The sequence below is a fragment of the Siphateles boraxobius genome, unplaced genomic scaffold (genome assembly GCF_051911475.1).
Source record: "Siphateles boraxobius isolate OS27281-9 unplaced genomic scaffold, OSU_SipBor_1 185, whole genome shotgun sequence".
NCBI classification, from domain to species: domain Eukaryota; kingdom Metazoa; phylum Chordata; class Actinopteri; order Cypriniformes; family Leuciscidae; genus Siphateles; species Siphateles boraxobius.
This window is the reverse complement of record NW_027508794.1, coordinates 167,501-191,500: the sequence shown is the minus strand read 5'-3', so window position 1 is coordinate 191,500 and position 24,000 is coordinate 167,501. Positions and strand designations below refer to the sequence as shown.

Sequence of the window (24,000 nt, the reverse complement as noted above, 5' to 3'; positions counted from 1 at the left end):
CTTTAGCATGGGTGTATTCACTTATGCTAAGCACTGTGTATATATATATATATATATATATATATATATATATATATATATATATATATATATATATATATATATATACACACAACTTTATGTTAAGAGCTGGGCGATAATATTGTTACTTTTTGCAATTAAAAAAATCAGGCAGTTGAGATTCAATGCAAAGAAATCTAGAGTAGGCTTGAGAATTGATTTGTTTGTGAAAAGTGATCTATAGGCCTATATGGCAGAAAAAAATATTAATATTCAGATAATATTTTACAAAAAGGTCCAATGTTCTTTGGTCTCTCCAGCAGATCCTGGTTGTTCTGTATTTACTGTAAATATGAGTTGGGGTTTGTGATGTCAAACTGTTTTACATAAATCCTTGTTGACATCCCTTTGAGTCATCGGAATTGCAAATGGTTTATACATTTTGATGTATTGCTGACTTTCCCATTGTGTCATATTGATTATTTTTATGCATTGTTTTGCATATATTTCTTTGCAAATATCTGTGTGTGCATGTCTGTATTCCTCTTTTCAATGAAATGAGATGAGAAATTAAATTTTAAGATCAGTCATTGATCTTTTGTCACTCTGAGGTCTTCATCGCTCATAGTTAGGACGGGTGACAGCGGTTGCATGTGTGTTAGAGAGGGAAATGCACTCTTTCTTGACTTATTGGACATGACTAAGATCAACAAATCTCTTTTAACACGCTGCAATCTTCTGTGCGCTTGTTTTAATGTCTTGAGTAAGAGATGTGTACGTCTTAGTTAGAGACCTTCTCTCTCTTTGGCCAACTACAATTATTACAATCTTTATGTGTCCAAAAATTTGTAACATTACGTTACGTTACATTAAGTTTATTTATATAGCACATTTCATACACTATGGCAATTCAAAGTGCTTTACATAGAAAGGAATACAAAATAATCACAAGATAAAAGCAAAAAAAACACACACAAAAAAACAGTTATTCTTAATGCTTTACATAGAAAGGAATTAAAATACCACACTAAGGCAATTCAAAGTGGTTTGCATAGAAAATAAGCACAAAGTTAAAGAAAAGGGAAATTAAAACAGTTATAAAAGTAATTAAAAGATATAAATGATACAGTAAAATGAGTAAAATGAATTAAAGTAGTAAAAAGTTGATACATAGAATAAACTTCTCATCTGGCAAAACACCGGTGTATCTTATTTTGCTTCACCAATTCTCAGTGTCATTTGAGTTCAAAAGGAAGAATACAGTGCCGTCAGCCAGACATACAGTGGATACAGTTATAAAAAGAATTAAAAGAGATAAACTGGGAAAACACTGGTGTATCATATTTTGTACAGCTGCTTGTTATACTGTGAGATTATCGCATGTGGATTGTACAGTGTCTGTGGTGATCTTTCGACGCGCCTAAAACATCTATTTGACGTCTCCAATGGCGCTTTTCCAGGGCATGGTACGGTACGGCTCGCTTTAAATGGTACCAACTCTGTTGAGGTTCCAGGCGTATGTGACGTGTGACGTGAAAACACTCCAGATCACTGATTGGTCAGACAGAATCGTCACTACCAGCGTCATTGTATGTGCGAGACCTCAAACCCGCTAGATTTAAATAGCCAGTAACAGCCACCGCTGTAGCATCTGTTTTAAAACTACATTCTTGAAGAAAAATCAACCCTAAAATCAGACAGGAGGATCTCTAGGACTGACTCCTTGTGTTCACTGCCCCATCAGCTCTAGCGTCCCAACAACCGGACCAAGATATAGCGCAAATACTCGACTCGTGAGTCTTTATGATATATTAAATACAATGGCATGGAAAAATTAAATGGATAAATATTCAGAATTGAACTGCAAAACAGCTCTACAGAACACAATTGTGTGTCATATATTCAGCTTAAGCCAGTTCAGTGTTGATTCAGTAAAGTTCAAAAACACCACATTATTATGATATTGTTTCCCCCCCCATGAAATAGTTCTGTGAATTAAACATTTAAGATATATATATATATATATATATATATATATATATATATATATATATATATATATATAAATAAATGTAAAAGGAATGTCATTTGAGTATTTCTTATATTCTAAATTTAAATTCTGATTTAAACATTTGAAATGGTAAAAAAACACATTAGTAGTTGTGATGCCTAAAATCACTTGTAGCATTTAAAACGAATGATTTTAGTTTGTTTTAATGTTCTCGTTTTATTTACTTTGACAATATAGTCTTAAATTGAATACCTGACATTTTATTGGTAATTGACCATAATATGAAAATAATGATCGTCTTTGATATAAGCCAGAATTGTAATATCGGGGCGACCCTATTTAAAGCAGTAACTTTGTTTTGAACCCATATGACTTTCTTTTTTTGAAGTATTTCAGTTCAGTTCATTTATTTATAAAGCACATTTAAAAACAGTCACATGACTGCCCAAAGTGCTGCACAGGCATAAGCTAAAAATCAAAGAGAAAACAACTAAGAAACTAGATGTATACATTTAGAACAGAAAACAATGAAGTCAAATAGATAACATACAGAGTAGAGACATTAACAAGTATTAAAAGCTAATGAAAACCAATAGGTTTTCAGCAGAGATTTAAAAACAGACAAAGAAGAAGCTACTCTAAGTTGTGGTGGCAAGCTGTTCCACAATCTAGACCCCACCACCGAAAAGGCTCTCCAGTACGAGAAACAGTGAGTATATTTAGCTTACTAGATCTTAGGCCTATAGGAATGTAGAAGTTCAGACAGGAAACTTGGGGCAAGATGATGCAGAAATTTGTACACAAAAAGGAGAATTTTATAATCAATCCTAAATTGGTAGCTGGTAGCCAATGGAGAGCTCGCAGGATGGGAGTGACATGATCCAAATTTTCGTCTTTTCCTAAGAAATTTTGCCGCAGCGTTCTGGACCAATTGAAGACGAGCGAGCTGGGACATAGAAATGCCGCAGTACAGTGAGTTACAGTAATCCAAGCGGGATGTTATAACAGCATGAATAGCTGTCTCAAGGGATTTTTCGGGCAAGAAATGCTTAATTTTGGCAAGAAGGCGAAGTTGAAAAAAGCTAGAAGCGACAACAGAAGACACCTGTTTCTCTAGAGTTATTTCTCTAGAGTTATTCGACGGTCCAGGAAAACTCCTAGGTTCTGTACACAGCTTGTATTAAATATAGACAAATTACCTAAAGTGGTGTTGTCAAACTCAAATTTGTCAGATGAGCCAAAAACTATGACCTCAGTCTTTGAATCGTTTAATGTTAAAAAGTTACTTGCCAGCCAGAGCTTTACCTCATCGAGTCAGTCCATTAGAGATTTAAATGCAGAGGGGTCATTTCTTTTTATCGGCAAATAGACCTGCGTATTGTCCGCATAAAAATGGAAAGAGGCACCATGCCTTCTTACAATCGAGCCTAAAGGAAGCATGTACAGAGAGAAAAGCGAGGGAGATTTCTTGGCTATGCTCTTCGCATATAATGAAAGTCAATGGGGACTGGGTCTGTCATGCTCCCAAGTAAAGGTATCATCGGTACCGGTATATCCACATACCAGTAGTCCATTATATTTCTGAAGTCATATGATTGCTTTATGTGACGAACAAACAGAAATTTAAGTCATTATTAATTGAAAATATGAAGTTTTTGGTGGCAAATGGCTCTTGATGCTCCAGATTTATAATCCATTCGGCTTTGTCTATTTCAGAGCTTGGACAATAAGACAGAATTTCATTTTTGGGTGAGCTGCCCTTAAACGGTCTTTAACATGAATTTGTTTGAATAAATCGTGGGTTTTGGAACTGAAATGTCGTGCGGTGATAAATGCATGGACATTTGCATATCTTCTAAACTCTTTTCTGTCGCCGCAGGAGCGTCGAGACCCTTCCGGCCCTCCCCCATAAATCCTACCTCGCACGTCTCCATCAGAGGGCTAAAAATATCTGCAGGAGAGTGGGGAAGTGGGGGAAATGACTGGTTTTCTGTGCAGCTTTGCCTCGAGCATCGCCAGCGTGCATTACTAAGCCAGCACTGCGTTAGCTGATGATTTCGATGCATTGATCAGTTCTTGACGTGCATGTTTGACATGTTCGTATGTTCTCTGTGCCGGTGGTTATATAAGCGGTGTAACTCAAGGGCTCGGTGGACCAGAGCCAGTGCCAGACCTCAGACTGACTCACACTGGCACTGAAGACTTGTTTTCCTGATGCTCATATTTGAGGAGGACTCGAGAGGATCTGTCCTGCAATGCTGTGCTCCTTTATCACTGCTTTATTTCACCTCATATGGATCAGGTTATGAGTTTGTGGACAGTAAACACAATTAGTTTTCACAAGTCCGACCCACTTTCTTGGCTTTTTCAAGCAAAGAACCAGAGCGGAAAATGAGTCGTTTTAATAAACGGAGTTGGCATTTTTTAAAATTTTATTCTGTTGGAAATCTAGGATTCTCCCTAGTCATTTATTTCTATAGTGCTTTGTCTATTACCATGAAGCTTCTTTGAAGCAATCTGTATTATATAGTGTTAATGTTGCACAAATTGATCAATTATGAAACAAATTCAATTTTAGCTATAAATCAGCTCTTCAGCTTAATTCAGTTCAATAACAGTGTCAATGTTGCAAAGTTAATCAATTATGAAACTAATTTAATTCAGCTGTAAAGCAGTTCTACAGAAGACAATAGTGTCATTATTCAGTTTAGATCAAGTTTTGTTCTTATCTGATAGTGTCAGTGCAGTCAATACAATATTATTACTAAATATAATAAACCCCAACTTTTAAACTATTGAGTGGGTTTGACTTAAATTCTGCTCACTAATTAATTCATGAAGTGTAGCTCTTTTATTTGAGACAGTTTTTGCTTATGTTTACTACATTGTTTACACTAGTTTTGCATCGTTTGATGTGTGCGATTGTGAAAATCCCACAACACAGTATGAGCTATTTTATACTGTGGTATGTATCGCAATACTTGTTTTTTCTTCTTCAGTAAATTACAAAATTTTCTATGTATATTAAAGAAATATATGCCAATATTTGTTATAGAATAGTTTAGTGAATGAAATACATTATATATATGTAAATACATTTACAATAAAACCTGAGTAGCATATGAATGTGTGTAGTATTATCATGCTGCACTCATACTTATTCTTCAGTTTTTTACGTTTTCTTGCAGATAAATGAGGGTCTAAGCACTAATTAATAAATTATACAACTTATTAAAAATGCAATTATTAAAAATCTAAACAAAATATTTACAAAGAAACATAAAACACCATAAAAATAAATAAATATATAAACTATAAAAGTATATACCTAAATTATTTGAGCAAAACCTAAATTTGTTTTGGTAATTTAACAAAAAAAGTGTCATTTGATTGATTATACACATATTTTTTAAAAAGTGGTAAAAAACACCTGCAACCTCACGTGAGGTATTATATCAGTATCAGATTCTAAGGCCGTGTGTCCACCAAAGCGTTTTTAGTCGGCTGAAAACGCTGGACGCTCTGCTGAAAACGCCTAGCTGTGGGCGCTTGAGAGCGTTTTGGCAGCGCTGCGTTTTTTCAGTTGAGACGATTCGTTGCTATGATACAGAATATCAGCAGCACAGTTTACTTGTAACTGATTTCGCAGATAATTTTGTTTCATACTAAAAATGTATTTTTCATCCATTTTGTTCGGTTAGCTCTGCTGGTTGACGTCGTTGTACAGAAAGGATGTTGTGACAGTTGGTCGTGTGGTATTTGTCCCGCCCCTCCTCCACTGTGATTGGACGTCTGGGTAAAAAGTGACAGTGATGAGCGCAGCGTTTTACCCAAAGTTGAACATTTTTCAACTCTCGGCGACCAGTAAAAACGCCGAACGCTCAGCGCTTGAGCGTTAAATACTCGCTCAGCGCCTCGCTACGCTCATGGCGTTTAAAAAACGCGGCGCTCCCATTGAAAACAATTAGAATTTTACGCCAGGAGCGTGAAAAAACGCTTTGGTGGACACACGGCATAACATTCTATATTAATGCTCAAAGTTATGATGTTGCTGGGCAACCATAATCAGCATTAAACTTATGGTGTAACAAGCACAACTCCTTAAAGTCACATGAAACAGAAGTTGCGCTGGTCTTTTTCCCCATTGTGTCGTATATCCGAGTGAAATCCGAGTATATCTTCTGGAACAAGAACAAATGTGGGCGGGGCTTCATTTTGTCCGTGGGAATTGATTGGATGGTTGTGGTTTGCTATTGGTGGATCTCATCTGAGTGACAGGTTATAGCCCCGCCCACACCATCAGAGAAGAGGAACTTATTCTGATTCAACATTACGAGGCTACGAATAAAAAAAAAAAGATGTGCATGGATAAATATTCCATAAACAAATAGGAATTGTGATTTTCATGGTGTCTTTAAACTATTTTTGCCTTTACTCTAGGAAACTTTCTTGCTCGGCACATTCCTACTACGTCTTGCCCCTTTTTGTGTGTGAACTGCATCAGTCATTCGGTGAGCCTGATGTCTGAGATTAATAACAGTTTGGCGGTTGATCGCTGTATAACTGACTGATGATCGGTTATTACTCTGTTTTCTCCTCGAATAAACACAGGCTTGATGGAGTGCTCTATTTCATGCTATTAGTCACCTCAGGTCAGAGGTCAAGCTGATCACAAACACCATTGGCTGCGGCTCATTTAACAGCATTCAGGGAAGTGAACTCAATCATGCATCTGTGATATGAAACATTAGCCGCCGGTCTGCTTGACCCAATCTCACCCCGTTTATTTGTCGGACTCATCAGATGCCTATGGTTGTGTAAACATCATCTGCTGTCCCCTGGAGCACCAATCCTGCCCTGTTTGTTTCAATTTCTGCCCTTCTGGAATGGAAAAAACAATGGTGTGTGATCAAAAGTGGTCTATCCATCAATCTATCTATCCGTTTGTCCGTCCGTATATATTTTGGGGCTGTCAAGTGATTTACAATTTTTTAAATCTAATAATTACACGATAGAATTAATTTAATTAATCAGAAATTAGCATGCATCAAATTTGGCTGAGAAATCACCCCCAAAAGATCATTTAAAGTTATTATTGTGTTAAATGGGAGAAGCATCAAATAGACATTACAAAAAGTTGCTTTAAAAAAAATGTTTTTTTTTGTTTCAACAGAGAATTTATTACACACAAACTTTTAGGCTTCAACAGCCATGTGGGTGAGTAAATTATGGCAGAATTTAAATTTTTGGGTGAAATACCTTTAATGTTTTTTTTTTATTAATATGGAAATATAAAATTATTATAATTTTAATGAAATTATGTTTTAAATAAGAAACTAAAACTGCCAGTTAGGTGATGGTAAATGTCTAAAAGAGTAAGTAATTGAGTCATTCATTCGTTCAAACGACTGATTCATTCAGGAATGAAGTAAATGGCTCTCTTTATGAATGAGTCATTGAATCATTGGTTCACCCGATTGATTTGCTCAAAACTTGGATTCATTTAGAAACGAAGCACTGTAAATATTACTGTATGGGTAATATTTTTATTGGCAAAATTGAGCAAAAGCAGACAATATTGTGTCAAAAAACAATATTAACTCCTAATTTATTGAATTGTTGAAAAAAAAATCAATATCACATTTGCACTTATTCTATTCAGGACAAAAACAGCACTAGTGTGATATTGTGCTCGTTACTCGTGTGATATTGCTCAACTCAATCATGATATAAATAATGAGACAAAAACTCAAACAGGGGCATTTTTCCCCTGATATCTTGAATTTAAGGGCCATATAACTGCATTTTATATAGGCTCCATCGCACAGTATATATATATATATATATATATATAATACTATAAATACTATAACTATAAATTAATTTAAATTTGTTATCATTTTTATTTAATGCATTTTATAATTAATCTATTTAATTTATATAATTAATTATATTACCACATTGCATATATTGATCTTCTGCAGAAAGTGAACAAAAGATCTGGACAGAGCAGCAGCACAAAACATGATTGGACACTAGAATCCGGTTTGTTTTATTCTCAGGCGCATATATTTACATATTTACATAATTGTCAGGACATTGTTGCTGTGGGGCTTGATCCAGCGCAAATCCCATAATTGTCTCTATCTATTATTATTTCTGTCTTTTGAATGCTGCCCATTCAAATCGGCTCTGAATAACATTGCAGTTACCAGAGTCTCTGCCAAGACCCTTAGCCAGTGCTTTCAACCAAATGTTGTAATACTGATGATTCACAAACCAGTGCTGGCATTCCTGAATATATTTGCATGAAAATGCCACAATGGAGGCATATAAAGGTGAGCTTTTGTGTTTTTTAATAACTGCTGTATGATTGGCTTTGTGGCCAGATTTCCTCTTTTTCTTGATCTGAACACGACGTCCATCAGGGCTCAGTTGCACTCGCTCATACAGTAACTGTAGTTTAAATTGTCCCACTACCCAGTAAGAACGAAATTGTCTTCATTCTCTCCCTGTTGTGAGCTGATAGCATTTACTTTGTGTTGAGGAGTCCATCAAAAAGCTTTTTTTGAAACGACACATGACGTCCTCTTGAGATGAGTAGTATAGTTTGTCAGGCACTACTTTGACTTTTGTACCCTTATGACCATCTTAATGTGGAGAGGTCAGGCAGGTTTATGGGAAAGGCACATATTGCAGCGATATTTAACATGCTGTCCGATATGATATGAAGTCAGTAAGATGAGGTAAGATTCCTGTTTAATCCCTTTAATTTCCTCTTGATTTTCACATACATGTCTCTATATCAGGGGTCTCCAACCTTTTTTCATTTGAGAGCTACTTTTAAAAAAAGATAGTGGCCGAGAGCTACTCATGTAATACAATACTTTAATCTCTTAAATAATGTCTCATAACTCTCATATTAACAACTATCTAAACTGTTTTAGACCTAAAAGAGTTTTTGTAGGCCCATATATGTCACCCTTAGGCTAAATGTCAGAGAAAAGAACAGAATCAGAGATACATTTTTTTAAAGAAAATTGTACTTTGCATATTATACTGTAAAAACAAAACATAATTATAGTTAATTTTATAGTGCATCTTAAATAGAGATGAAATGGAATGGAAATTTCATTTCATGATTATAGTGACCAAAATGATCACGGTTATCACAGAATCCTGCTCAAAAAGTACTAATACTACACAATAAAATCAATTCACCAAGTTTTATGTCGAAAACCAGCAAATAACAAATATAATTAGCATTAATAATATGCACTTTTTGTTTACATAAACATTAAAATAAAAACATTAAAAATGATGGCCATATTTTAAAGGAGTAGGCTACTGGACATGTTATCTACTAGTATGTAGCGTACAAGTTCAAATAAAGCTTTGACAAAAAAGATTTATAAAAAGAAACCTTGCATATTTCAGCCTTTTAATCATTTTTTATAAAAAGAATGAGTCAAAAAAGATAAATTACTGACGTTTACAATGCACATTAGCTTATCTTTTATTATTAATAGTAAAATTCGGTCCGATTTTCCCGTGGCGTCTGTCGTTGCTATGCAACCATGCACTGCGCTCTCCACAATGACAAAGAAGTTTTAGTAGCTAATGCATTTTTTCATCTCACTGCGCCTGGAAAAAATGAGCGCGTCGCTTCAATTATTAGCTTCCTACATTTGAAATAACGAAATTGAGCGCGCAAAAGATGCGATATGTGAACGGCCCCTGGCGAGCTTCCTCCAATCTGGCCACGAGCTACTGGTAGCTCGCGAGCGACGTGTTGGAGACCCCTGCTCTATATCTTATCTCAGCATGCTTTTATTAACTCATGCATTTTGCATGTATCTTTTTACATTACATGACCCTATAGTTCCTCATTCCCTTTTTTTAAAATGTTGTGTTATAATCAATTTTTTCTATATCTAATCTCAGCACATTTATTAAATGCTTTTATTAGTTTTGAGTTTGGTTTTGAGGTTAAATGATAGATTTTAAATTAAATAAATACAATTTTTAGATAGATAAATAGATGGATAGATACATTCGATTGATTGATTGATATAACTGATGCATTTTGCATGTTTTTTTTCTTCAATTTTGTGTTATAACAATCACTTCCATTTAGTTCCTATAATACATGATGACACCTCTAATATATTTGTGCATGCTCTCTAAATATGTAACAATTTAAAAGGCAATGCAAACTGTTCATAAAATAGGCATCTTCGTCCATATTCTATATTTCCCCACAACATTTAATTAATTCTCCATGAGTGATGAAAAAGAAAGGGTTGTATATACACGATGTTGTATTTTCAATCACAGACGTCTGAAGGTGGATTTGCTGTTTTGTTTTTGCACACTTCACTGGCTTCAGGATCAGTCTGAGAATTTGAATAATGAAAGACTTGTAAGAGGAGGAGTCTGATTGCTAAGATTGCCAAAATGAGAGTCCTTTTCATGCCGTGTATCAATGATCAGCGACTTCAAACTGCATTCAGTCGGTCTAGCTCTGAGACTTATCTTGAAAAGGAGATGTTGTATCTTATATTTATTCCATTCCTCCGCAGTCAAAGAGAAGGGCTTGCAGGAACGGGTTTTATTGGGTCAGAGTGTGTGTCTCGAGTCTTATAGCTACAACATGTTCTCACCACAGGTGGTCGAGCGAGAGCGGGTTGGTGTAGGAGTGTGTCCTAGAACTGAAGTGTCGCTCATGGTGCATATAATCAGCATTGAAAGCATCTGTTCATCTTCGCATTTCATATGTCACTCAAGGTTGCGGTCTCTGTGTAGATTCGAGGAATGACATCTGGGTCATATATCTCCACGGTCACCAAATCCATTAAAACTTTCCAAATCTGAGAAATATGTATCTTAAGTGGGGTGCTCCATTTTGAAATGAGGGTGGACTCAAAAATAGTTGGTGAAATAGATTTTTAAGGATGAAAGGAAGAGATGGGAGCAGATGGACAGCATGTCCAATTTGAGAATGGAAATTTGATATTACGAGATTGAGATTTGTTGGTTTTGAAAGAGAAGATGGCTGGGATGATAATATTGGGCGTCTAGTCAATATGTTCTTCTTCGCCTCTCGGTTCATAATTCACCCTAGGTTTTGATGATACCTAAGGTCGAATGCCTACTTTAGGACACCATGATGGTGTCAAAATAATGGATAGAGACTTTAGGTGAGCTTTCTTTTTTCTAAGTCATTGCTTATAAATTAAGGTGAATCTCACAGGATTTATCAAGAATATTGTTTTTACATTTTTGGATGAAATTTGAGCTATTTTGTTGGGATTCGCCCATTATTTTAATGGGGCCCAAATGTCAAATTGTAATTCTGGAATTTAACATCTGAAAAAAGAAAAGAAAATGTTTTTGGATTTAGTTTAGGAAAATTATTAAGAAACATTTAAAGCCCTGTGGTGAAAATCCAGTATTTAATGTTGTTTATACTGTAAATCTATGTGGCTTTAAGTCAAACCATGTGTAAATTCATAAGTCGACAGCATTGCTGAGTATTTTCTCCTTAAAACTGCAGTGAACCAAAGACAGTCTCAAAAACACGGTTTGAAATCGCTGGTGTTTCTGACGACACAAACTACCTTGTAACCAATCAGATCAACGTGTGATCGTCAACGAGTGGATCTCTGAGCTGAGTGAGTGAGTGGAGGCGGGGCTCATTTGCATTTTCATTAAACCGCTAGGGTGTCAAGTGACATTCAAGGTATTTTAAGGTATGAAGAGAATTTTTTCAAGGAAAAAAACTTTAAATATGTCATTTTGGTGATCAAAGATGAGTTTTAAGGGATAAAATGATTGACTACAAGATTGTGAAATAATGGACATAATGAGCTAATTTGTGACATTCAAGCTAAAATGCTCTTTGGATTCTCAAATCATGCTTGATAACATGATCATCAGTCAGATTGTTATGCTAGTAAAAGTATTTTTTATTTTTTTATTTTAGATCTTTCTGAGAAATAAGTAAAATGAGATATTGAAAATAGAAGCACTGTCACTGGTTGTCTCAGACAATGATAGTACCTTTTATCTGTGGATGATAATGTCTAATAGATATTCTGAGCACCAGTAATGATCCATACCAATGTAAAATCCATCTCCATTTGTTGGATCCCTCTCTTTGAACCTCACATAAGTCACACACTAATCTGAGCTCGTATGCCTGTGCACATCTGTCATTGTTCAGGGAGTCCAGCTGTGGAGTCTTTCTAATCAAGCAGATCTCATTATGCTCACGTAATGAATGAGGCTTTGATCTGATTGGACCAAGACATTGTGATGAGCCAATCTGGATGGATGTGCATGTATTTCTGTAAACAGTTGATCATTGTTCCACTGGTGCTTTTTGTTCTCTAAAAGGCATAAAACAGCACTAGTTTCATGTTCACAAAGTGTAACTTCTGACTCTTTTTCTAAACTTTTTCTACAGCAGATCCGCAGGAGCTTGAGAAATCCCAGTTCGCACACAAGCACTTCGCCACCCTGCTCTTTCAATCACTGACAGCATTCTCTACTCATCACGCTTGATTTCTTCACACCAGAGTGAGAATAGATTTGATGTGAATAGATAGTGATGTGGTCCCTTTGCTGTGGAAAAAAAAAGTTTTTCCCTGCAACCAACCCAAAATAAAAAGCAAAAAAGCAACAGCCTTTTTCTTCACTGACTCACTCATGGGCTACGTTCAGACTGAGAATCCAAATCCGATTATTTTTGTATCCGATTGGAATCTGATCTAAAATGATTGACGTCCACCGTGTATCGCAATTGTTTAGGGGCCTTATTTATAAAACTTTGCGTAGAATTTGCGTCAGAAGTGGCGTACGGATGAAACATAGGAAGTGCGTACGCACAGAAATATTTGGATTTATGAAACCGTGCGCACGCACATCCTACGCAGTTTTCCCTTAATAAATCACAATCAATTCTAAATGTAGCGCAGATTTTACGGCTTCATGTCACGCCCATAGTTGCCCATAAATAGTCTGTGAAACGCCCACAAGTTAATATTCATTGATTGCGAAATCATGGCAAACACAGAGAGGAAAACCAAGAAACGTAACTTCACTCAATGTGAAGTAGAAATTATCGTTGGCGAGGTGGTAAAGAGGAGTAAACTGTTGTTTGGAGGGCACATTGTGGGCATTACTAATGCCAAAAAAGGCTTGAGTGGCAAACGGTTGCATTACGTCAGTACGTATTGTGATGGCATCATGGCATTTTATTACCATCCATTTGATTACATCTGACAAGCTACAAATGTGTTATGAGGATGAATTGCAAGACATGTCAATATTATTGCAGAACATTTTACTTTTATTTTTGCAAATATGTGTGAATTTGCATTTCTGTAGCTTCGTTTGATTTTGTTTGTTTTACGCTGAAGATAGATCTTCATATCAAGATAAATGGGTGTTTGTGTGCTGTAGGCTGTTAATTGTAAGACTTGTTTTGTGAAGTCTTCATGTTATTTATGAGAGGCAGTATTGCCATTTCTTTTACACAAAGGTCTACAGTTTCACACACTTTCACACACTTTCACGTGTTTCTTCCATCTACCGACGGTGTCGCCATTTCAGGCCTTCTTTTGTGCGTACGCAACGTTTATAAATGAGGCCCCAGATCTGATGTGTGTGTCCATGCTGCTCTTTAGTTTTCTGGAATATCTGCATTGGTTTCTATGGCAATGACGTTGCAATGGTAGGCATGTCAACAACAACAACTGCAACATGGAGGAGTTTGCAATACTGATGTTGTCTTATTTACAGCATGACAATGTGTAGCCTTCGCGCTTGACTACTCTCCGCCGGTCTCAAAACATGTCTCCGTTACCTTTACAAAACATATCGTCATTTTCTGCTCGTCTGGAACAACACACCCTTGTTTCAGCAGCGACTTTCAGCATGTTTCCTATAAGAACGTCTGACGTTTACGTTTTATGTGCGTGAGAAAGTCACATAAAACACGTGGAAAACCGATCAGAGCAGTCAGACTGAAATGGATTTCCAGAAATGCAATTTGAATTCAAACAACAAATGAATGTAGCTTGAAACGGATTTGTAAGAATCTCATTTGATGTAATTTTTTTTTTTGCCGTTCACACTAGCTAAATCTGATCGGATTTCAATCGGATTTGCATAAAAATCGAATTTGGACTGAAAGTGTGAACGTAGCTATAAAGACAGTGGCTGCATCTGAAATCACGCACTTTCTTGAGTAGTAACTCATGTATTCCACCTTTCATTTGGATTACATAATCAAACTATTAGTTTAGTTTAAAAGTAGACATATTTTAAGCATCTATAGGCCTATTTCTCATGTCTGTGAGGCAAGTATCCCGTACACTGAGTTTCGGTTCATTTATAATACACTTAATTCACTTAATAATATTTAATTATTTTAATTATGACAAGTAAAGTATTCATTTTATTAATCAATTTAAATTAAATTAACAAGCAACAAGTGCATTTGTAAATCCGGTGACACGCGCCCATTGATTTTTATTAATACAACTTTTCTGTCAGTACTGCAAAGATTAAGTTGACGATCGCCATCTCCTAGTGAACGTGCATACAGTATATAGAGAGAAATGCAAATCATGGATTACATAATCAGAAGGTATAGGCTAGCCTTTTTCTTTTCGTTTTGAATTGTTTCGTTTAAAGAAATTGACGATTGATATCTCCGTAGTGAACGCGCCTATATAGAGAAATCATGGATTAATCAGAGAGTATGCTATATTTCTTTTCCTTTTGAATTGTTTCGTTTAGAGAAATTGACGAATCGCCATCTCCATAGTGAACGATAGAGAGAAATGCACATCATGGATTACATAATCAGAGAGTAGGCTAGCCTATTTCTTTTTGTTTTGAATAGTTTCGTTTAATGAATTTGATGATCGCCATTTCCGTGTGAACGCGCATAGAGAGAAATGCACATCATGGATTAAATAATCAACGAGTGGCCTATTTCTTTTCGTTTTGAATTGTTTCGTTTAATGAAACTTCAAGCTTTATTTAGATATAGGCCTATCTGTCATGTCTGTGAGACATACACTGAGTTTCGGTTAATTTATGATGAGATTTCAATGCAAGTGACCGTGGTGCGCCAGTGCACGATCATGTCATGATTATGTTGTCTGCTATATTTGATTCTTATTTATTAAATCCAGGCAATTGGTTGATAAAAAAATTATTAAAATTAAGATACAATTTATACAAAACGAAATTCACTTTAAAGAAAGGCCTTTTACAAAATGAAACTTAATTAAGTGGTCAATGACTGACTCCCGATGCATCTCATCTTACTCGTGCTGTTCAGTTTTCATTATCAACGTAAAAAATGCTATTTTAAGACCCCGCGGTATACGATATTACCGTAATACCGCCCAACCCTATGTGCGAGCAAACTAGTGTTTTTCCGCCACAGCCAATCATGCTGCATGCTTATTGGCTCACTGACGTTGATGAGATTAACCCCTTAGGTATCGAAATTTGGTACTGAAAAACAAGACATGTTTCGATACTTGATAGTATAGAGACAATTCGGTCGGTACCTAAAAAATATCGAACTCGATTCCCAGCCCTAGTGTAGTTGAATAAATTGTTTGTTTGAATGAATCTCTGGCTCGCTCATAGAGAAAGTCAGTGGTTTCTTTCCTGAATGAATGAGTGTTACATTCAAGCCATTTTAAGGCATGGATAATCTTTTTTAAGGAAAAACATGTAAATATGTAATTTTGGTGATCAAAGGTGAGTTTTAAGGTATAAAATTATTGACTACAAGGGGACTTTTAAGCTTTCAGACGCAGCCAAAGAGTCACTTGTTTTGTTCCGAAATGAATCAGTGGTTTTGAGTGAAAAAATTTGAGTGAATAATTCAATGACACACTCATATACAGTCATTTGTTTCGTTCCTGAATAAATCAAAGTTTCATTTTCCAAGAAACTATTCAACGACTTATTCGTGAAGGCATTTTTTCTTTCCTGATTGAATCAGAGCTTTTGAAATGAATTGGTTGAATGAATAAAATAATGAATCGCTCCCAAAGTCAGCCATTTGTCGTCACCTACTGGTGTTTCAATATAACTCGCAGCATGCAATGACCTTTAACCAGCTAGTTGAGGTTTTTAGTGTGTGTTTGAGGTCAATCCTCCTCAAGTTCACAAGGCTTTCTTTCATAAACCATCAACATGTTTCAATAACATTTGACAACCACAAATTGTCCTAATACTTTTGGGGCCACTGTGAATAGGTTTACATAGTATATGAAATTTGTTTATTTCAAAGGATCAATGAAAATATATTTCTTTTAATGATATGATGCCTTATAAGGAGAACAATGAACCAAAGGGTCAATAACAAGGGTGTTTATTGGCCCAGTGGGAACGGCTGGTGCATGTCATCTGGTGTATAGAGGACTGATGATAAGAGCGGGCAGTGATGATATATCCCTGTGTATCCTACCTCCATAAATTCTGCTAACGGCTTGCTCATTTGGATTGATTTCGTACGTCAGCGCTCGTAACTTACCCACAAACAAAGGACAGATGATGACAAACATGATGCATTTCTTGCACACTGCCACCCATGCACAGACACGCTGTCTGTGATTAAACTGAGCAATCATTTTGTCACAAAGCGTGTTCCAGTAAAATACTTGACATTCAGCTTCTATGAGTTTTCCACTGTGGGTTTCGCAAGCTTGTTTCTTCATGAGTATCAGTCGATACGATATTGAACATATATATTGGTTGAGAGGATGTTTAGAAAACCGAGGACACGGCTTGCACATGTCATTTCAATGATAAAGTATGATTTTGTTTGAGAACATGGTGTGCGTTTCATTTGGCAATGCAGTCGTAATGTAATAAATGGTCTGAGATTGTGAGGATATTAGATAAGATAAATAAATTGCAGGTATATAATCAGACTCTCATGTCTCGCATGCATATACAAACTTGAGTGTTATAGATCTCAGACCACAGTTTGAAGACTTAAAGCATGCTATTTTAAAGGTTCCTCGTGTTGTTTAAGGGTCTGCTACAATAGGTTTACATGCATCCAAGGTTAAAAAAAACGTTTAATTTTCTCATAATATACGTTGCAACATCAGCTCTCCTCTCACAGTTTAAACGGCACGCCAAAGAGACGTTGTTCTCGTTCAGCCAATGATGAGCATAGACTTGCAATATGCAAATGTGTTACAAACCTACACAGGTTCAGCAGGAAGTGAGACTGAATTACTAACGACTCGTTTCAGGCGGTTCAGAATCAATTATTTCTTTTAGGAGACAATAACAAAAATTTGCAGACCTTTTACATACACAACCAGTTATATTACACTACATGAAAGGTCATATCCCAAAAAGCATAATAGGGGCACTTTAAAATCAAGATTTATGCAATCCAGATATTTTTTTTTTTTGCATTTAGTCCACGTATTTTAGCTCTATGCTAGTATAAAAAAGTTTAATAATTGTAACAATTTTAACAATGCATTTTTGTTTTTATTTCTGCCAAAATGAACTCTTGAAAGTGTTCAGAAGACTTATATTTTTCCCTGTCTGCTGCCTTTTTCGTCACAGCTCAAGGTCGTGACATGCTTCAGCTGAGAACCTGCCACGATTTATTTATAGAAATAAATAAGCCTAAAACACACTCGCACTCCTTTTCTCTTATTTAGGTGCTCGTTTGGTCTTTTAATGCATAGACTGATCTCATATCTGTAGCAAAATCAGTATAATGGTACCTTGTTTTGCTCCTGTGTGTGAGTGTGTGTGTGAGCATGTCTGAGCGCGTGTGTGTGTGTCTGTATGTGAGTGTGTGTGTATGAGCGTGTGTGTGTGAGAACGTGTATATGTTTGTTTGTGCGTGTGTGAGTGTGTGTGTGTGAGTGTGTGTGTGTGTGTGTGAGAGAACGCGTATATGTTTGTGTGTGCGTGTGTAAGCATGTGTGTGGTGAGTGTCTGTGTGTGCTTGTGTGAGCGTGAGTGTGTGTGAGTGTGTCTGTGTGAGTGAGTGTCTGTGTGTGAGTGAGTGTCTGTGTGTGCGTATGTGTGATCGTGTCTGTGTGTGTGTGAGAACGCGTATATGTGTGTGTGTGCGTGTGTAAGCATATGTGTGAGTGAGTTTCTGTGTGTGCGTGTGTGTGATCGTGAGTGTGTGTGTGAGAACGCATATATGTTTGTGTGTGCGTGTGTAAGCGTGTGTGTGTGTGTGAGTGAGTGTCTGTGTGTGCGTGTGTGTGATCGTGTGTGTGTGTGTGAGAACGCATATATGTTTGTGTGTGCGTGTGTAAGCGTGTGTGTGTGTGTGAGTGAGTGTCTGTGTGTGCGTGTGTGTGATCGTGTGCGTTTGTGTGAGAACGCATATATGTTTGTGTGTGCGTGTGTAAGCGTGAGTGTGTGTGAGTATGTGTGTGAGTGAGTGTCTGTGTGTGCGTGTGTGTGATCGTGTGTGTGTGTGTGAGAACGCATATATGTTTGTGTGTGCGTGTGTAAGCGTGAGTGTGTGTGAGTGTGTGTGTGAGTGAGTGTCTGTGTGTGCGTGTGTGTGATCGTGTGTGTTTGTGTGTGTGAGAACGCGTATATGTTTGTGTGTGCGTGTGTAAGCATGTGTGTGAGTGAGTGAGTGAGTATCTGTGTGTGCGTGTGTGAGCGTGTGTGGCTTGAGTGTGTGTCTGTGAGCGCGTCTTTGTGTGTGTGTGTGAGTGAGAGAGCGTGTATATGTGTGTGTGTGTGTGTGTATGTGTGTGTGTGTGTGTGTGTGTGAGAGTGTATATGTGTGTCTGTGAGCACGTCTGTGTGTGTGAGTGAGAGAGCGTGTATATGTGTGTGTGTGTGTGTGTGTGTGTGTGTGTGTGTGTGTGTGTGTGTGTGTGTGTGTGTGTGTGTGTGTGAGAGTGTATATGTGTGTCTGTGTGTATAGTTTGAGGGTCCAGGCTGATGAGATTTTGTCGATCTTGTCTCAGAAGTGTAAGAGGTTAATAACTTTCACATTGGCGATTCTCAAAGACACGTATCAGTGTTTACAATCGTACATTTACAATTTCATCTGGAATGAGGAGCAATGATGTTCCGCGGTAGGTCACACACTCTCTTCTCTGCTAAGACTGTGTGATGATATTAAGATCTCTCTGCATATTAAACTAACATAGAAGAAAACATCAATAAATGACACACTTCACCATCAATTTCTGCTGATAACCAATGCTGCTTTGTGAATATATCGTTATGAACATTTGATTCATTTGTTGCTGAATTCTTGCTCAAACGCTCACATACTGCAGGTGATATACATTGAGGTGAAAGATTTTGTGTTTGTTTGATTGATGATGCACATATTTGCATACGTCAGTCAGAAGTGTTGAAGCTCCTCATCGCATATTTTGAACTTTAATCTGAGTTATAATTTGTTGCGTCTCTGGTACACAGAACGCTCTGGTGCTTTGATTATAGAGATTATTTATGTAGGGCTCTTTTTATTCTTTCACCTGTGGTCGTGACATTGGCATTTCCTTCATATTAAATTTTAGAGATGAGAGGCTTTTGACTTTCCTGGATTGCCTGAAAGAGCTGTTATTTATTTCTTTGAAACGCAAGATGACGTGAGCGTCTTCAGGCAGACAGAGACTTTAAGTGAGAGTCACTATTGATGTGCGTTCATTCATTCATTCATTCATTCATTCATTCATTCATTCACTCACTCACTCAATTTCTCACTCATTCATTCACTCACTCATTCATTCATTCATTCATTCACTCACTCACTCACTCATTCACTCTCTCACTCACTCATTCATTCACTCACTCATTCACTCTCTCACTCACTCATTCATTCACTCACTCATTCATTCATTCACTCACTCACTCATTCACTCTCTCACTCACTCACTCACTCACTCACTCATTCATTCATTCATTCACTCACTTATTCATTCACTCACTGATTCATTCATTCACTCACTCATTCATTCACTCACTCACTCACTCACTCACTCACTCACTCATTCATTCATTCATTCATTCACTCACTCACTCATTCACTCTCTCACTCACTCACTCATTCATTCATTCATTCACTCACTCACTCATTCATTCATTCATTCACTCACTTATTCATTCACTCATTCATTCACTCACTTATTCATTCACTCATTCATTCACTCACTCATTCATTGATTCACTCACTCACTCATTCATTCATTCACTCACTCACTCACTCATTCACTCATTCATTCACTCACTTATTCATTCACTCATTCATTCACTCACTCATTCATTCACTCACTCACTCACTCATTCATTCACTCACTCACTCACTCACTCACTCATTCTTACATGCATAGTTACATTCATTCATTCATTCATTCATTCATTAATGCATACATACAGGCATACATACATACAATAAAGTGAATATTATCGTCACATATGAAAAATGCATAGATAATGGAGATAATGGAAAGCGGGAGATTGCACATAAAAAAAGGTATATATTTATTACATTAAATAGTAATGATAACAGTTCATAATATTAATAACAATAATCTATGAATAGTGTATAATAACAGTGTATGCATTTTATAAGGTTGTTTTGTCACCGCTACGTAATTAAAGCTGCAACAGTCGAGTGCAGGAAGTGTCCAATTCCACATTTGGAAAAAACTGATGTTTTAAGGTGATTATTTCAAGAGCAAATAATCACTATAAGAAATAATTTCTACTTCTGCTCTAATGGAAGATACGCAATGTGCAGTTCAGTGTTTTTTGTTTGTCTGCAGTTATGCTCACATCTGCTCATAATTTGACTCCAGCATGGTTTGCCACACACATCACAGTGAACAGAAGATAACATTATTAAAGTGTTGGCTTTGAGATGAGGTTTATTCAGTGAAGTCACATCATTACAGGAAAGTTTAGCTGAGATATCAAATTTAAGTTGTTTTGCAGAGTAGAATAAGGCAGCATTTTCTTTGTTTTTTAAATGGTCAGACATTCGTACAGTGTGATTATATCATTTATTTGATTGTCGTATTCAAATGTAGAGAAATGGTTAACATTTCTTAGTGTGTCATCCATTATTCAGCTCAATTTCAGCCTGGCGGCATGTATGTTTTTGTTTTGCAATAGATTTTACCCCGTGTTGACTTCTTAATGTCACATCTCTCTCTATGCCTTTACTTATTCAGAGCGAACGCAACAGCCCGAGGGTCTTTATTAATGGCAGCTCTCAAATGGATGCCTGCAATTTCACTGTGCTTCTGTTTTCAAAAGCTAATCTTTTTCTAAAGACAAATATATATATATATATATATATAGGTCGATATATGTGACTGAAACCCCATTGGCATTCTGTGTTTGTGTAGGGAGATATTTTCTTGGTTGACATCTAGACAAATGTGTCACTATGCCTTTGAAAATCAAAAACACATGCGAGGCTTTTCAAAGGCACTGATGAAGAATGTCAGATATATTTTTTTTATTATTAAAGATGAGATCTCATTCAATAGTTCACAATTCAATGCTCTTTGTAATGTGTTTATATGTGTCCACTTGATTGTGTTTTGCAGGGTATCGTGTCGGACCCTCATATGGCTCTGGCGCTGCCGTCTGATGGTAAACTGGGCAATAAGAAGAAGAAGAAGAGCTCTCTTGCTGGCCTGTGTGAGGAAGAGGAGGATGAGGAAGAGCAGATGTCCATCAGGATAGGTAGAGCAGGAGTTCACTCAGGCAAGCTCTTCTTCACGATCCCACTCTCTTCTCTCACGCTATAACAAAAGCCCAGCGTTAGATGTGTGTCTGATGGCTCTCTCTGGGTTCTGTGGGCTTTCCTCACGCTTCTGAATCACTTTCCTGGATCTTTTTGTAATGGACAACCTCACTTTTTTAGGGGTTTCTCTCGGACTTTATTGTTTCTCTTATGTCTCTTTAATGTAGTGTGTGCTAAGAAGTGCTGGTGGTGGGTCTCTTTTAAAAAAATCAGCTTTTTGCAATGAATAGAGGACAGAAGGAACACACAGTTATCTCAAGTGGTGCTTAATGCATTATTTATGGAAATATTACGATGTCACTTTTGAGGTTTACCATCGTGAGAAGAGCACAGGCGGATCAGACATGCAGAGTTCAAGAGTGCTTTAGGTGATATTTATGGTAACAGTAAAGACAGGAAAAATAAATATATATTTTATATATTAAAATGCATGGAATAAAATGATTGGAATTATATATATACACAAACACACACACACACACATATATATTTATTTATTTAAAAATATATAAAAATGAATGGAATAAAACATGCCAAAAAAAGTAAGGAAAAAAATTAATTCAGTTTTTATAAAGGCATCAACAACAATATATTATTACAATAATTCAGAAGAATTCACTAAAGAGATACTACGTTTTTGCTCCCATATTTGGCATATCTGGTGGCATTACTGCATAATATCGGACTCATATCAGCTTTTCTGAATATTCCATCATGTAGAAACTGAAATGACTATTCTTCTTCACCCATTAAGCTTAATAGCTTTTTCACTTTGATGTCAGAGATTCCCAAAGAAATGTAGTTCAAATGACTCATAAAACATGGATTTTATGAAGTCTCTGTACAGAGAGAACATTGTTAAAAGCTGTACAGCTGTAATTCCTGAGGCAGAATCCACACAGTGTAATTATCAGAGCTAAACGAGTGTGAAAACATTACATGCTGAACGAGTGGAACGTGCGGCCTGATAAAACAGCTTCTGACAGCTGCCGGCGCTCGATGATATCATCAACATCTGCACACGTACATCTTCACAGACAACAGCACCAATAAATACATCATTTATATATATGTAATATAAAGCTTATTCAAGGAAATGGGTAAATTGAATGTCAGTTTGCTGTAATTATCACATTTTTGCAATAGTTAATGGTATTATTACTTATAAGTTCATGATTGTATTCAGCTACTGCAATAAACCATTTTCACACAGGATTAAAGTTACTCATACTGCTCTTTTGTTAATATCATGACTATCTGTAATTAATACCCACAGTAACAAAAACTGCTGTGTGAATGCATTTTTTGTTGTTGTATGTATACATTTTTTTATCTATCATAAAAACAATACCAGAATAAACTACTTTTTTTATTACATAAAAAAAAGTACATGATGTATTTAAGTAACTATGATCAAACATCAAAACAATGCTAAAACAAATTGTTTTATTTAAATAATGTATATCATTAAATTAATTATGGTTACTTAAGTTAGTGAACAAGTAAATACATTTTTTATGTATTTATTTATTTATTTATTTATTATCATAAAAGCGGTACTAGAAAAAAGTTTTTTTCAATAAATAAAAGTGAAATTATTTATTTATGAGTTCAAGTAACTGCATAAACAAACATCGAAACAATACTACAAATAATAAATTGTTTTATTTTAATAATTTATTTAATTAAATGATGGTTACTTAAATAAGTCAACAAGTTAATAAATAAATTGAATGTATTATTTATTTATATTATTTATGTATAAAACAAAAAAAATGCAAAAATTGATTTCTTTTATATAATATGTAATATTTTATTTATTTATAATTTATTTAATTTATAAGTAAATAAATTAAATTAAAGTATTTATTTATTTATGATATAAAGTTTAATCTTCAATTTTTTCAAATAATAACATGAATTCCACATTAGCTAGCTTCTGCTGAGTGTCAGCTTATTTTGCAATTTGCTTTTATTAATTAAAATTATTAATTACTTTGATGATTATTATATTAATTGCTAGAAGAGCTTTTTCATACATTATTTATATGCGTCCCAAATGTCGGTAGCAGGGTTACATGAATTGCAAACTCACAGAAAATGAATATAAAACCAGTCTGCTGATTTAATATTTAGTTCGACTTCCTGCAGTTTCATCAGTGCTGATAAACGTGAGCAT

General features: G+C 35.9%; 1 protein-coding gene across 3 annotated transcripts in view; it reads left to right on the top strand.

Annotated features, from left to right (window-relative positions):
- Nucleotides 1-24,000, top strand: part of LOC143741294 (zinc transporter ZIP11-like) — a 163,965-nt gene that overhangs the window by 63,420 nt on the left and 76,545 nt on the right. For 2 of the 3 annotated variants that reach the window (XM_077233727.1, XM_077233725.1), the window contains exon 5: nt 21,622-21,781. In XM_077233727.1, coding sequence (XP_077089842.1) covers nt 21,622-21,781 — 160 coding nt within the window. The remainder of the gene's footprint in view (nt 1-21,621; nt 21,782-24,000) is intronic. The other variant, XM_077233726.1, reaches the window with a different exon arrangement.